This window comes from Budorcas taxicolor, chromosome 5, assembly GCF_023091745.1.
Source record: "Budorcas taxicolor isolate Tak-1 chromosome 5, Takin1.1, whole genome shotgun sequence".
Classification (NCBI taxonomy): domain Eukaryota; kingdom Metazoa; phylum Chordata; class Mammalia; order Artiodactyla; family Bovidae; genus Budorcas; species Budorcas taxicolor.
Genome location: NC_068914.1, coordinates 35983973 through 36000503, shown reverse-complemented (window position 1 = coordinate 36000503; position 16531 = coordinate 35983973). Strand labels below are relative to the sequence as shown.

General features: G+C 41.6%; 1 protein-coding gene across 1 annotated transcript in view; it reads left to right on the top strand.

Annotated features, from left to right (window-relative positions):
• The first annotated feature begins 12723 nt into the window (after positions 1–12723).
• MTR (5-methyltetrahydrofolate-homocysteine methyltransferase) overlaps positions 12724–16531 on the top strand; it is a 123809-nt gene continuing 120001 nt past the window's right edge. Inside the window, exon 1 of the mRNA XM_052641531.1 lies at positions 12724–12868. Within this exon, the coding sequence (XP_052497491.1) occupies positions 12835–12868 (34 nt within the window). The 5' untranslated portion in view covers positions 12724–12834. The remainder of the gene's footprint in view (positions 12869–16531) is intronic.

Sequence of the window (16531 nt, the reverse complement as noted above, 5' to 3'; positions counted from 1 at the left end):
ATAAAACAAATGGACAGAAGTGACGGCAAACTGGAGTATCAGTAAGAAATAAATGGCTTTTTCGGGTCATGTATTTAAACATTAGGAATTCTTTTCAACTACTTTCAATAATAATACTTAGAACAAAGAAACAATCCAACTGAAAAATGGGCAGAAGACCTAAGCAGACACTTCTTCAGTGAAGACGTACAGATGGCCAACAGGCACATGAAAAAATATCCAACTTCGTCAATTATTAAGAAGTGAAAATCAAAACTACAATGAGGTACCACCTTACACTGGTCAGAAAGGCCATCATTTAAAAGTCTACAGATAACAAATGCTGGAGAGAGTGTGGAGAAAAGGGGACCCTCTTACACTGTTAGTGGGAATGTCAATTGGTACAGCCACTATGGAAAACAGTATAGAGGTTCCTTAAAAAAAAAAATAAAAAGAGTGGCCATAAGATCCTGCTGTCCCACTCCTCAGCATATATCCAGAAAAAACTAACTGGAAAAGACACATGCACCCCAGTGTAGCACTTATTCACAACATCAAGGCATCGAAATAACCAAAATGTCTATTGACAAATGAATAAAGAAGGTTAGTATACATCCACAATAGAATGCTACTCAGCCATAAAAAAGAATGAAATAATGCCATTTGAGGCAACACGGATGGACCTGAGATTATCATCCTAAATGAAGTAAGAAAGAGAAAAACAAATACCATATGCTATCATTTATATGTGGAATCTAAAATACAACACAAAGAACTCACCTATGAAACAAATAGACTCACAGAACAGATTTGAGCTTGCCGTGGAGGAGGGAAGGACTGGGAGTTTGGGATTAGGAGATACAAGCTATTCTATATAGAATGGATAAGCAACAAGGTCTACTGTATAGCACAGGAACTGTGCTCAATATCCTGTGATAAATCATAATGGAAGAGAGTATGAGGAAGAATGTAGATATATGTCTAACTGAATCACTTTACAGTAGAAATTAACAGAACCCATAAATCATTAAAAAAATAATCCTCAGAATGTTTTAACTCTAGTTGCTAAATTGTGTCCAACTCTGGTGACCTGATGGACTATAACCCACCAGTCTCCTCTGTCTATGGAATTTTTCAGGCAAGCATACTGGAGTGGGTAGCCATTTCCTTCTCCAGGGGATCTTCCCAATCCAGGGAGCGAACCCAGACTCTTTACCACTGAGCCACCAGGGAAGCCCTTAGAATGAGTTAGCCAGTTAGAAAAGCACCTCTGAATAACCAAGGCAGCACTGACGGGCAAGAAGAGTGCTTTCTGTTCAGTTCAGTTCAGTCGCTCAGTCGTGTCCGACTCTTTGCGACCCCATGAATGGCAGCACGCCAGGCCTCCCTGTCCATCACCAACTCCCGGAGTTCACTCAGATTCACGTCCATCGAGTCAGTGATGCCATCCAGCCATCTCATCCTCTGTCATCCCCTTCTCCTCCTGCCCCCAATCCCTCCCAGCATCAGAGTCTCTTCCAATGAATCAACTCTTCACATGAGGTGGCCAAAGTACTGGAGTTTCAGCTTTAGCATCATTCCTTCCAAAGAAATCCCAGGGCTGATCTCCTTCAGAATGGACTGGTTGGATCTCCTTGCAGTCCAAGGGACTCTCAAGAGTCTTCAACACCACAGTTCAAAAGCATCAATTCTTCGGTGCTCAGCCTTCTTCACAGTCCACCCCTCACATCCATACATGACCACAGGAAAAACCATAGCCTTGACTAGACGGACCTTAGTCGGCAAAGTAATGTCTCTGCTTTTGAATATACTATCTAGGTTGGTCATAACTTTTCTTCCAAGGAGTAAGTGTCTTTTAATTTCATGGCTGCAATCACCATCTGCAGTGATTTTGGAGCCCAAAAATATAAAGTCTGACCCTGTTTCCACTGTTTCTCCATCTATTTCCCATGAAGTGATGGGACCAGATGCCATGATCTTTGTTTTCTGAATGTTGAGCTTTAAGCCAACTTTTTCACTCTCCTCTTTCACTTTCATCAAGAGGCTTTAGACAACCACAATGTCAAGTTTCACTAGATAAAAGTTGTGGTAATTGTTTACATCATTTCTTTTAGATTTGACGTGTGTTATATGAAAAAACACTTAAAACATATTTATCCAAGCATATAACTATTCCCATTACAATCTTTGACTTACCTCATCTTATGAAATATTCAGTATGTACTATTTCATGTTATCTAAAACATATGATTTATGCTAGATACCAGACTAATTAATTTTTGATAGTTTATATTTTACTCTTTCATTAAATACTTTGAAAAACTTTGATCAGAATGTTTAAGACAATGGAATTATTTCCTGAATTTATACATGATTTTTGTATAACTATTCCCAAACACAACTTCAGTACACATAAGCACTTCTTTTAGCATCCCTCCCCTTGTTTCATGAAAAACCTAAAAAGTGTAGCTACATATTATACTGCACAAATGAGAAATATTTACATAATACAAATTTTAATTCTATTAGCACAACAGCATTTTAATCTTGACTTAACTGCCTTTATAAGATTCTGTTCAATATTTATTTCTCAGTGGTTTTTAAATGATTTCTCAAAATAAAGATTTGAGTTTATTTGAATTGAAAATGAAGTCAGATTTTTTTTTTTTAACAACAGAAAGTAAGGCTGATTTACTTAATCATTTAGCTTTACTTGGGTAATTAGGCTACATGGGGGACATTTTCCATTTTGTCAGTTATCTAAATCTGAGGCTCCAATGTTTTGATGAAAACATAATTAAAACACATGATAATATAAAAACATTTTATTGAAAGAAAAAAGGAATTGGCAAAGCTGTGTTAAAACTAACAACTTCCCCTAACTTTTTCTGAATACAATGGACTGAATAAGGAGTCTTTAGGAGAAAAGTAACAGGAATCATTCACAGTCACTAAGTTCGAGGAATGGCACAGCTACAGCTTAGAAGGAATCTGAGGTCTGTTTGAGAGATCACCCCGGTGATATGGGCTGCTCCGCTCAAAACTGTCATGTGGAAACAGAAACTTGTATATGTTTTAAGCCACTGTATTTAGAATATCTTACAACAGCTTGCTGCTAAGTCGCTTCAGTCATGTCTGACTCTGTGCGACCCCATAGACCCCATAGACCCCACCAGGCTCCCCCGTCCCTGGGATTCTCCAGGCAAGAACACTGGAGTGGGTTGCCATTTCCTTCTCCAATGCATGAAAGTGAAAAGTGAAAGTGAAGTCGCTCAGTCATGTCCGACTCTTAGCGACCTCATGGACTGCAGCCCACCAGGCTCCTCTGTCCATGGGATTTTCCAGGCAAGAGTACTGGAGTGGGGTGCCATTGCCTTCTCCGACAACAGCTTGGCCTTATCCTAAATAATACGGTAATAGTAACCTTGACAGCTTCCTCACCTAGCTGTATAGCTACATTTATGATATTCTAGATATACTAAACATTTTAACTTTTACCTTTTCATTTCTCAACTTTATATGAGTTTTGATAAAGAGAGATAAGGACATTTTGTACCTAATTCAACACATTCATTCACTCATTTTACAACCACTATATTTTACAGCCAGTAATATTCAGAATGCTGCATGGTGTGGCCAAAAAAAAAATTTAATAAAATGATGCTAGCACATATCAAAGTGTCTTAAATTCAATGAAGTATAATAATATAGGAACCATAAAAATTAATCCTAAGCTATATACAGCCATGGAAGAGGAGCATATAGTGATTTGGAGAAATCAGAATGAGGTGAAGAATTTAGACAGCAATTTTTTTAAAAATGGAGGATAGGTAACAAAAGGATGAGAGGAAACTAACAAAGCAATAGCAGAATTAAAATCTGCATCAGAAATGGATTTTATAAAGACAGCAATTATTTTGCAAAAATCAGAAGTGGAGGATGGATATCTAAGTTAAAATGTTTTTAAACCCTAAAAATTATAATTATTCTAAAGTAACAGAATGGTCGAACAGAAGCAATAATCAAATATATCACAAAATAAATTTTCTTGAACTGAAAAAAAGGATTTAAGCATTCAAGCAAAAGAGCACACAGTATACTGGACAAAAATCAATGAAGAAAAACTAACACCTAGACATATTCTGCCATTCAAAAGAGACAATTTTCAAGATAAGAAAATAAGCAGACAGAAAAAAGACAATAAAATATAAGTCATCTGTGCTCAGACTTCTCTCTAACATGAGACGCAAGAAGACAACATAGGAAAAATGGAGAAGATTGAAATAGCTGTCCCTCCAACAAAAAAACAACTGAATTGGCAGGAGCTGTCTGAAACAACTAGTTTGGAAAGCTGGGCTGGTAAAACAGTTGCAGAGCCTGGAGAGAGTCTATTGAAGCAGCTAAATCTCAGGCTGTACCAGGTACCATCTCCCATCCTTCAACAGCGTGGCAGGCAGCTGTGAAAAGAGACAAGCATTCCTGGTGCAGCTTGCTACCGTCAAGGTGGGTAACAAGGAGCTTATCTCCCAAAAGTCGAGGTCATGTGTTTTGAGTGCTAATTGCTGCTTTTTATCACTGAGGAGCCAACGCAGAAGTCAAGCATTATTTCAGCCTACATGGGCTGAAGTGGCTTTCCAGCAAGGAGAGGATTCAAAGACGGGATCTATTTTTCAGTTTATGGGAACCAGACATTTAAGGAAATCTTTGTAAGGCCAAAGACAACTGCAGAGATGATGGGAGAGATCAGTGATCTTACTTAACACACAATACAAGTGCTGCAAAGGTAGTTTGGAAAATTCACATGGCTCTAGCCCTCAACCAGCAAAAACTAGCAATCCCTGAAGAGTGGGAGAATTAGACTTCCAGAATTACTACATTATACTCAGAAGGTCTAATTCTCAACAACAACAACAAAAATGTAAAACATACCATGAACCTAAGAGTATGACCCATTCATCAGAAATAAGAAATTTGAGGGACTTTCCTGGTGGTTCAGTGGTTAAGACTCCTTGCTTCCAATGCAGGGGGTGTGGGTTCAATCCCTGGTCGGGGAACTAAGATCCCACATGGCACATGGCAGGGCCAAATAAATGAAGAGAGTCTTAGAAAAGATGACATTTAAAAAGAGAGAAGCCATCCAGGTTAGAAAGAAAGTAAAATTATCTCTTTTCTACAGATGATATGATCTTATATGTATAAAATTCTAACAAACCTACAAAAATTTGTCAGAGCCAAAAGAATTCAGCAAGGAGATTCGACATCAACACCTCGTATTTCTACACACTTGCAATGAACAGTCTGAAAAGGAACCAATGAAACAGTTCCATTTACAATAGCATTAAAAAGTAATATCATTTTCCTTCTTGTCCACTTGTCTTACTCCACCTGGGCTGCTCTAACAAAATACCACAGGCACCTAGAGGCAGGGTATTAACACCAGATTTATATTTCTCATAGTTCTGGAGGCTGAGAAGTTCAAGATCACGGTGTTAGCGTGGGTGAGAACCCAAACTTCCCTGTATATCCTCACATAGCAGAAGGGACAAGAGAGCCTTACTGGGCCTCTCTTACGGGGTCCCTAACTCCCTCTGACAGTTCCACCTTCATGACCTAGCCACATCCCAAAGCCCCTACTACCAATGAGCATTAGGATTTCAACATACGAATTTGGAGGGGACACAAACATTCAGCCCACAGCACCATTATTTTTTCTTACATTGTAGTCCAAATCTATCTCTTTACATGACTTTCGTGGGTTTTCGTATTTTGAATGAACTTCTTCCTTTTCTCCAGTCACTAGCTTTCCCCTTGTATTTCTGTCATCCTATTTATTATGATCAACTTTGTCTTATTCACTCATAATTTGTCTTGCAGGATCTTTGGGGAGCAAATCCTATTCTGAACATCTTTATGTTCCCCCAAAGCATCTGACATGGTGCCTATCCACTTTGGGTACTTAACTGGTATTTATTTGATAGAATTTTCTAAAGCTCTGCTGTAAATATTAATTATGCACTTTGATAATCTGAACAGTGTCGTAGGTTTCAGTTTCTTTGAAATCCATTTAGTTCCTAATTTTTAAAATCCAAGATTGAACACATGACAGGACTGACCTTGCACTGCACATTAATGGTTTTTGACAAATTGAATAATTGGTGATTAAATATTTACTTGAAGAAAAAATACATTATTTAATTTTAATGTTTTCAGGCTACAGTTCATTTCTGTGTGACATCCAAATTGATGGTTTTAATAAAGCTTATATTAAGGTTCTTAATAACCAACTGGCTGGCCAAGTGTAAAAACCACCTCAAATACTATTAGAAGTACATGATCCTTATACATGGGTATCCTTAATCACATACCAGGTATAGTACTTTTACACTTTAAAGGGGAACAGCAATACCAACATGGTTGTCTGTCACCAGAGAAACACTAGCTTTCCAGAAAGACTGAGGTAATACTTGAATGACTTTGAAAACTAGTGCTGTCCAGTCATTACAGCAGAAGATACGCAATCTCCATTACAGACGCCAGCTGCATCTGCATCTCAGGAACAGGGTTAAAGACCTCAGCAGCCAGGTGAGCCTTCCTGAGTTTCTTGGTCTACGCCTCCATTCCTAACCAGTACTCAGTCCCACCCTCCCATAGTTGCTGAGAGGCAGGTGTTTCTTTACCAAGATTAATAACTTTAATCAAGTTACAGTCAGCTTGACCTAGGGATTATTTTGGTTTATTTAATGTTAACACTAGTGAAATTTATCTTGTGTGTGTGCTAAGTTGCTCCAGTTACATCCACTTTTTGTGACTCTACGGACTGTAGCCGCGATGCTCCTCTGCAAATGGGATTCTCCAGGCAAGAATACTGGACTGGGTTCCCATGCCTTCCGCCAGGGGATCTTCCCAACTCAAGGATGGAACCCTTGTCTCCTGCATTGGCACCTGGATTCTTTACCACTAAGCCACCAGGAAAGCCCCAACCCTTTATTCATTTATTTATCTTTGGCTGCACGGGGTCTCTTGGCGGTGAGGGCTTTCTCTAGCTGCCGATACGTGGGCTTTTCGTTACGGTGGCTTCTCTTGTTGCAGAGTACAGCCTTCAGGTACACAGGCTTTACAAGTCGTGTCACACGGGCCCTAGGGCACATGGGTTTCAGTAGTTGTGGAGCACTAGCTTAGTTGCTCCGAGGTATGTGAGATCTTTCTGAACCAGGGATCGAACCCATGTCCCCTGCATTAGCAGGTGGATTTTTAATCAAGGGACCACCGTGGAAGTCCCCATTAACCCTGTAAACACTAAAGTTTTCAGTTCAGTCAGTTCATTCAGTCGCTCAGTCGTGTCCGACTCTTTGCGACCCCATGAATCGCAGCACGCCAGGCCTCCCTGTCCATCACCAACTCCTGGAGTTCACTCAAACTCACATCCATCGAGTTGGTGATGACATCCCGCCATCTCATCCTCTGTTGTCCCCTTCTCCTGCCCCCAATCCCTCCCAGCATCAGAGTCTTTTCCAATGAGTCAACTCTTTGCATGAGGTGTCAAAAGTACTGGAGTTTCAGCTTTAGCATCATTCCTTTCAAAGGACCCAGGGCTGATCTCCTTCAGAATAGACTGGTTGGATCTCCTTGCAGTCCAAGGGCCTCTCAAGAGTCTTCTCCAACACCACAGTTCAAAAGCATCAGTGAACTTCGGCGCTCAGCTTTCTTCACAGTCCAACTCTCACATCCATACATGACCACTAGAAAAACCATAGCCTTGACTAGACGGACCTTTGTCGGCAAAGTAATAATGTCTCTGCTTTTGAATATGCTATCTAGGTTGGTCATAACTTTCCTTCCAAGGAGTAAGTGTCTTTTAATTTCATGGCTGCAATCACCATCTGCCATGATTTTGGAGCCCCAAAAAATAAAGTCTGACCCTGTTTCCACTGTTTCTCCATCTATTTCCCATGAAGTGATGGGACCAGATGCCATGATCTTCGTTTTCTGAATGTTGAGCTTTAAGCCAACTTTTTCACTCTCTTCTTTCACTTTCATCAAGAGGCTCTTTAGTTCTTCTTCACTTTCTGCCATAAGGGTGGTATTACCTGCATATCTGAGGTTATTGATATTTCTCCCAGCAATCTTGATTCCAGCTTGTGCTTCTTCCAGCCCAGTGTTTCTCATGATGTACTCTGCATATAAATTAAATAAGCAGGGTGACAATATACAGCCTTGACGTACTCCATTTCTGATTTGGAACCAGTCTGTTGTTCCATGTCCAGTTCTAACTGTTGCTTCCTGACCTGCATACAGGTTTCTCAAGAGGCAGGTCAGGTGGTCTGGTATTCCCATCTCTTTCATAATTTTCCATAGTTGATTGTGATGCACACAGTCAAAGGCTTTGGCATAGTCAATAAAGCAGAAATAGATGTTTTTCTGGAACTCTCTTGCATTTTCCATGATCCAGCGGATGTTGGCAATTGATTTCTGGTTCCTCTGCCTTTTCTAAAACCAGCTTGAACATCTGGAAGTTCACGGTTCATGTATTGCTAAAGCCTGGCTTTGAGAATTTTGAGCATTACTTTACTAGCATGTGAGATGAGTGCAATTGTGCGGTAGTTTGATCATTCTTTGGCATTGCCTTTTTTTGGGATTGGAATGAAAACTGACCTTTTCCAGTCCTGTGGCCACTGCTGAGTTTTCCAAATGTGCTGGCATATTGAGTGCAGCACTTTCACAGCATCATCTTTCAGGATTTGAAATAGCTCAACTGGAATTCCATCACCTCCACTAGCTTTGCTCATAGTGATGCTTTCTAAGGCCCACTTGACTTCACATTCCAGGATGTCTGGCTCTAGGTGACTGATCACACCATCGTGATTATCTTGGTTGTGAAGATCTTTTTTGTGCAGTTCTTCTGTGTATTCTTGCCACCTCTTCTTAATATCTTCTGCTTCTGTTAGGTCCATACAATTTCTGTCCTTTATTGAGCCCATCTTTGCATGAAATGTTCCCTTGGTATCTCTAATTTTCTTGAAGAGATCTCTAATCTTTCCCATTCTATTATTTTCCTCTATTTCTTTGCATTGATCACTGAGGAAGGCTTTCTTATCTCTTCTTGCTATTCTTTGGAACTCTGCATTCAGATGCTTATATCTTTTCTTTTCTCCTTTGCTTTTTGCTTCTCTTCTTTTCACAGCTATTCGTAAGGCCTCCACAGACAGCCATTTTGCTTTTTTGCATTTCTTTTCCATGGGGATGGTCTTGATCCCTGTCTCCTGTACAATGTCACGAACCTCAGTCCATAGTTCATCAGGCACTCTATCTATCAGATCTAGTCCCTTAAATCTATTTCTCACTTCCACTGTATAATTATAAGGGATTTGATTTAGGTCATACCTGAATGGTCTGGTAGTTTTCCCTACTTTCTTCAATTTAAGTCTGAATTTGGCTATAAGGATTTTATGATCTGAGCCACAGTCAGCTCCCGGTCTTGTTTTTTGATGACTGTATAGAGCTTCTCCATCTTTGGCCGCAAAGAATATAATCAACCTGATTTTGGTGTTGACCATCTGGTGATGTTCATGTATAGAGTCTTCTCTTATGTTGTTGGAAGAGGGTGTTTGCTATGACCAGTGCGTTCTCTTGGCAGAACTCTATTAGCCTTTGCCCTGCTTCATTCCGTATTCCAAGGCCAAATTTGCCTGTCACTCCAGGTGTTTCTTGCCTTCCTACTTTTGCATTCCAGTCCCCTATAATGAAAAGGACATCTTTTTTGGGTGTTAATTCTAAAAGGTCTTGTAGGTCTTCATAGAACCGTTCAACTTCAGCTTCTTCAGCATTACTGGTTGGGGCATAGACTTGGATTACTGTGATATTGAATGGTTTGCTTTGGAAATGAACAGAGATCATTCTGTCGTTTTTGAGATTGCATCCAAATACTGTATTTTGGACTCTTTTGTTGACCATGATGGCTACTCCATTTCTTCTAAGGGATTCCTGCCCACAGTAGCAGATATAATGGTCATCCAATTTAAATTCACCCATTCCAGTCCATTTTAATTCGCTGATTCCTAAAATGTTGACGTTCACTCTTGCCACCTCCTGTTTGACCACTTCCAATTTGCCTTGATTCATGGACCTAACATTTCAGGTTCCTAGGCAATATTGCTCTTTACACCATCGGACCTTGCTTCTATCACCAGTCACATCCACAACTGGATATTGTTTTTGCTTTGGCTCCATCCTTTCATTCTTTCTGGAGTTATTTCTCCACTGATCTGCAGTAACATATTGAGCATCTACCGAGCTGGGGAGTTCCTCTCTTAGTATCCTATCATTTTGCCTTTTCATACTGTTCATGGGATTCTCAAGGCAAGAATACTGAAGTGGTTTGCCATTCCCTTCTCCAGTGGACCACATTCTGTCAGACTGTTCCACCATGACCCACCCGTCTTGGGTGGCCCCACATGGCATGGCTTGGTTTCATTGAGTTAGATAGGGCTGTGGTCCATGTGATTAGATTGATTAGTTTTCTGTGATTATGGTTTCAGTGTGTCTGCCCTTTGATGCCCTCTCGCAATACCTACCCTCTCACTTGGGTTTCTCTTACCTTGGACATGGGGAATCTCTTCACGGCTGCTCCAGCAAAGCACAGCCGCTGCTCTGCTTTGATCTTCAGATTAAAGTTTTATATGTCCCCAAACGCCATGTAGGAATATCTCCCATTGAAAATATAGAATATTTGAGATTCCAGGGTTTCATGAATGACAACAACATTTGTTTAATGTTAACAGTGAGGCAACATTTTATAAACTCACTTTATTCTGTAAATTAAGGCCAGGGAATCTGAGTACCAATGGACATTCCAAGCAATTTGGTGTGTCCATTTTTCTGGAAAGGGGCTCTTTCATCAGCTGTTTAAAGGAAGTATTAAGACTTAGTGATAAACGGGGAATGTTGAAACCAGTTTTCCCAAATTTGAAGCCCAGCTTTACCACTTCTTAGAAGTGTGACCTTGGTCAGCTTGTTTAACTTCTCTCTGTTTTTTGTTTTTTGTGCCTTTTTCTTCTAGGTTAGTTAAGTGAAGCAGAGGGAGTGGAGAAGAAACAAAGAAATCTGCAACTGGTTGTGATCAATGAATTGTAAACAGCATTGCACTCTTGCCCTCTGATCAGCCAGCCTCTCTTTAGTTTGGTTTTCTCATCAGTAAACAAGGATGATGACAGACACTAGCTTATAGAGATCCTTTAAAGATATACTTGATTATCATTTGTCCTACCCTTTAAGCCAAGGGTCCCCAAACTCTGGACCGAGGATCAGTACTCCCTGTCAGATCAGCAATGGCATTAGATTAGAAATAATGTGTACAATAAATGTAATAAGCTTGAACCACCCTGACACCATCCCCTGCCCCCTGGGCCATGGAAAAATTGTTTTCCACGAAATTGGTGGTGGTTGTTGTTCAGTCGCTAAGTCATGTCCAACTCTTTGCAACACCATGGACTGCAACACGCCAGGTTCCCCTGTCCTTCACCATCTCCTGGAGTTTGCTCAAACTCATGTCTACTGAGTTGATGATATCATCCAACCACCTCATTTTATACAGCTGTCCTTTATTTTCAAATTCTCTCAAGTGTTGTTTCTTCCCACTAGTTTCTCTCTACAAAAATGGCCTTAACTTGGAACATACTTTCTCTTTAGAACTCAGCTTCTCCTTTGAAATCTTCCCCCAACACCCTTGGGGTTCTGAGTTTCTTTGGTACACTACATGTGATTCTTTTTTTTTTTTTTTTCTGTATTATTCTTAATCAGATTGTGAGTTCTTCCTCTTAAGAGAAATGTGGGGATGTGATGTAGCTTGTCTTTCTTGGCATTCCAAGCGTGTAGTCTAAAGTCTGACACATAGTGTGTGCTTAATAAATGTTTATTGTCAAAAAGTGACAATTAACAGGTATATATGTACTTCAGAGTTTCCCAGCACCTTCACACGATCCTACTACTAATCCGCACAACAACCTTGTAAAATAGTAATTATCACCACCCTATCATTTCCTATTTTATAAAGTGTAGCGTGTAGCCTGAGATGATCTTGCCCAAAGCCAGTTAACAGTAAAGCGTGACTAGTACGTGCTCTTCCAGATTTCAAGTACCAGCCTCTTGACATCATATTAATACATTTTGAAGTCAGCGCCGACTTCGTACCAGGATTTAAATTTGGGGAGACCACTGGTGGCCACACTTTCAGACGCTGGACTGAGATGCGCAAAACCTGAGGGTCACCTGGGATCCTGAACTACATCTCCCAGAAATCCTGGGGCGGGGTGGGGGGCGACAAAGCCTCATGTGAGTGGTTGAATCGGTCAGCCAATAGAGTCGCTAGGAGCTCCTATAGACCAATCGCGGGTCTGAAGGGGCGGTACCTCCCATCGCGAGGCTGGATTGCGCGCAGAATAACAGTATTCTGAGTTACCCAAACCCTCGGGGGACTGCGGGCCCTGGCCCCGCGCCTCGGCCGCCACGTCGTCCGCTTTTCGGGTCCAGCACGCGTCCTCCCGTCGACTCGGCCTCCGGTAGCGCTGGTTTAGCCTCCAGGCCTTTGCCGAGGACAGGCCAGGTGACCGAGAAGAAAGCACGTGTCTGAGCAGCGGTCTGGACCGGGGGCCCTCCTGTCAGCGCCGCGCGGCGCTCGTGCCCTGACGGAAGCCCCGCTGTGGGGTCTGGTTGCGGGGCGGCCCCTCAGTGTCCCTGGGAACCCTAACTTCTGTGAACTACTGGCCCGGCGCTGGCTGGCGTGGCTCTGGGCCGTCACGTGTGGAGGGTGCGTCCTTTCCACCGCGTCCCCCGGCTGGAGGAGGAGAAAGACTCCGCAGCATGGCCCCCACGCTCCAGGACCTGACGCCATCTGGTAACGCAGCGACCCGCTCTCCGCGCTTCGGTGGTTTATTACCTCCTATGTCTAGGGTGATTCAGTTACCTCCCGGAGACACCTGGTTAGCTTTCCCCGGGGGCAGGCGGCGCCTCTGAACTTGCGAACCCTGAGGTCCAGTGTTTTCTCCCTGCCTGTGTTCCTTCTCTCCCTGACCCATCCGGCTTCCTCCCCAGGTAGACAAACCATCAAATCCATAAAGCACGCCCCGACACGTGCCCTCGAAACATCTTCGAGCGCCAGGGTAACTAAACTTTTCAGTTTGATGTACTGTATTCCGTCCGGGCCTTATAGAAGTTTTGCATGATTGAACGTTCTTATTCAATATGTTTATTGAGCATCTAAGCCCAAGAAGGTTCAGGTGCTGAGAAATAAGGAAACCCAGAAAGCTATTTAAAACTGCATTGAACTTTTATTTTCCACTTCGAGGTTACAACAGTAGTTCTGTCTGTGTAGTGTGTGTAAAACCACTCGTTAGAATAAATTAGTGGGTACACAGTAGGTTGGGATAAGGGGTAATAATTCCAGGTGATTTTGATGTTGGTGACTCACATTAACAATGTGGAAAAAGAAAACTAATGCAAGAATTAAGTATATCAATATTTTCAGTTTTAAAATGAGCTCTAGGTCTTTAATGCCCTCCCTGATTGTAATTTGTGAACAAATGCACCTATTAAAACTTGTGAGGTATGAAGTAGCAAATGAAGAAACAAGAGAATCAGTAACAAGGATACAGTCGATGTGACAGATAAGGATCTTCAGCTCAGGAATTCCATAACTGAAATTTTTCAGAGGTGAGCTAGTGACTCTTTGATTCTAACGTCCTGATAAATGGGACCATTAGAATTATTCATGAAACAGGTGGATATGTGACTAAGAAACATTTTATCACTGTTGCTGTAAAGTGAGACCTATATCTCCCACAGGGGTATCATTTACTTATTTGAACAGTATTTTTTACTGATGACTTCTGACCTTCCTTTTCCCATGTAATCTAAAAATGAAGTATGTGATTTCTCTTTTATCTGAATGTATCTGGAGCAAAAACCCCTGAAGATTTAGAATAGTTTTAATAGTGATCTTTTTACAGCAGATGAAAGGAAAATTGTTAAGTGTTTGAATCTAGCTCAGCTTGCTGACCCCAAGGCTCACCACCACAGCTGAACACCAGGTCAATAAAGTTAAATCAAGTCTTGGGCCCCTGAAGGAGCTCTGAGCCGGACCCGTGGGCTAGAAAAAACGTCAGAATTATTCCTGCTTCTCTTTATGTGGGGAATCTGTATGTTGGGATGAAAATCAGTTTTAACTTCCTAAAAACCCTTACTTATTGATGTCCAGTGTTAGTGAAGCTCTTGGATGAATAAAACTGGGAATTCCTGAATCTCAGGGTTGGGCCTTAAGCCTGAGTGTCCATGACCTCAGGCCATGGTTGTGGGCTGGCGAATACTTCTTGTGAGAAAAGTTTTAACTATAGCATGTAAAGATTGCTTAGTTTCATTGTTGCTTACTGCTGCTGCCAAGTCGCCTCAGTCGTGTCCGACTCTGTGCGACCCCATCAATGGCAGCCCACCAGGCTCCCCTGTCCCTGGGATTCTCCAGGCAAGAACACTGGAGTGGGTTGCCATTTCCTTCTCTAATGCATGAAAGTGAAAAGTGAAAGTGAAGTCGCTCAGTCGTGTCCGACTCTTAGCGATCCCACAGACTGCAGCCCACTAGTACTATGTATTGGATTGGCCAAAATGTTCCTTCAGGTTTTTCTGTAAGATGTTATCTGGAACTCAGTTGATAAATGATCAATGAAAGAGTGAGTAAAGGAGCCAGTGAATTGCTATTAGCCAGTTACATGTTTCTAATCCTTCCCGGTCTCATTAAAATCAAAGGGGAGATAGTATACTATTTCAAAAGTGGAATATTGCATAAGCAAAGAGATGTCTACAAAATGTAGCAAGTTGGTGCAAACTAGAAGTTAGAGATTCAGAAATGAAGTGTCTTGCAAGGGATTTACAGGGTAGTGGTAAGATAGTCTTTAATATAGTCAAGTCAGGAAACTGCTGAGAAAAGTGTTGGGATCATTTGTTTATAATGCAAAATTATTTTCCTTGCTCTGTGTTTTCCCCAGTTAGAGCAGTGGATGTGGGAGTCCTAAGTAAATCAGAGCTACATAGGATCATTTTGTCTACAGAGTAACTGTGTTCTTGACAGTAATTTATTACTTAAAATCATGTGTATTTGGGGTTTATTGGTTTGTGCTGTCATCTTGTCTTTAGAATGGTTCTTGTCTTAACCATTATTTAGGATGGTTCTTAAGGGTGATACTATCTGACTTACCCACCTCAATATCTAATTGGTCCTTTAACCAGTTAATACCGTGTTTGTTTACTCTTTGAAGCATTTACTGTGAATCATGGTATCATTACTGGGAAATAAAACATTAATGGGTAGAAAAAAAATCACCCAAGTAAAGTACATTGACTAGGTCCTCTCAAGCTGGGAAAAACATTGTGATCTCTTAGGCTCACTGGACAAGAACATTCCTTGTGTCTATCTCTTTTAGACTGTGTTGTTTTTATATATCATCCCAGATGGTACCTGCAATGCAGGAGATGCAGGAGACTCGGGTTCTATCCCTGGGTCAGGAAGATCCCCTGGAGAAGGGCATGGCAAGCTACTCCAGTGTTCTTGCCTGCAGAATTCTATGGACAGAGGAGCCTGGCAGGCTACAGTCCATAAAGTCGCAAAGAGTTGAACAGGACTAGAGCAACTGAGCCAGAGAAGGCGATGGCACCCCACACCAGTACTCTTGCCTGGAAGATCCCATGGACAGAGGAGCCTGGTAGGCTGCAGTCCATGGGGTCGCTAAGAGTCAGACACGACTGAGCGACTTCACTTTCACTTTTCACTTTCATGCATTGGAGAAGGAAATGGCAGCCCACTCCAGTGTTCTTGCCTGGAGAATCCCAGGGACGGGGGAGCCTGATGGGCTGCCGTCTGTGGGGTCGCACAGAGTCAGACACGACTGAAGTGACTTAGCAGCAGCAGCAGAGCAACTGAGCACACACATATATATCTTAAACATAAAAATACTTCTCAGACAGTGTTGTAACTAGTCAGATAATTGAAGGACCTGCAAAGCTATATTTTTATGTTCAGCTGTCAAAGGTGTTAGGGAGAGTCTTTGCTGTTTAGAACCTAACTAGGCAACCCACTCCAGTATTCTTGCCTGGAAAATCCCATGGACAGAGGAGTGTGGCAGGCTACAGTCCACGGGGTCACAAAGAGTCGGACACGACTAAGCGACTTCACTTCAGTTAGGAGTAAAATGTATAGAATGTTCTAGACCTAATTAACTGAATACAGATAAATACCAGTTTTTTAGTTTTTTGTTGCTTATGGAAGAGCAACATTTCAGTGTCTGCTCACCCTGTCAAGGGGAAGAATTGTTAAAGTGACTTACTGTCATAACAAAGTTCTGGAGGAGCGGTGGTAATTAGAAGCCAGTGAAAGTTAATCTCCTACTGGAAAACATTGGGGAACACTTAAAGATTAGAACAGTGAATGATTATACCAACACACATGAGGAGGGTTTTTTAGTTTCTCTTACCTTAAATCCTATGTTATCCCCCAAACGATAAATAAGGACAT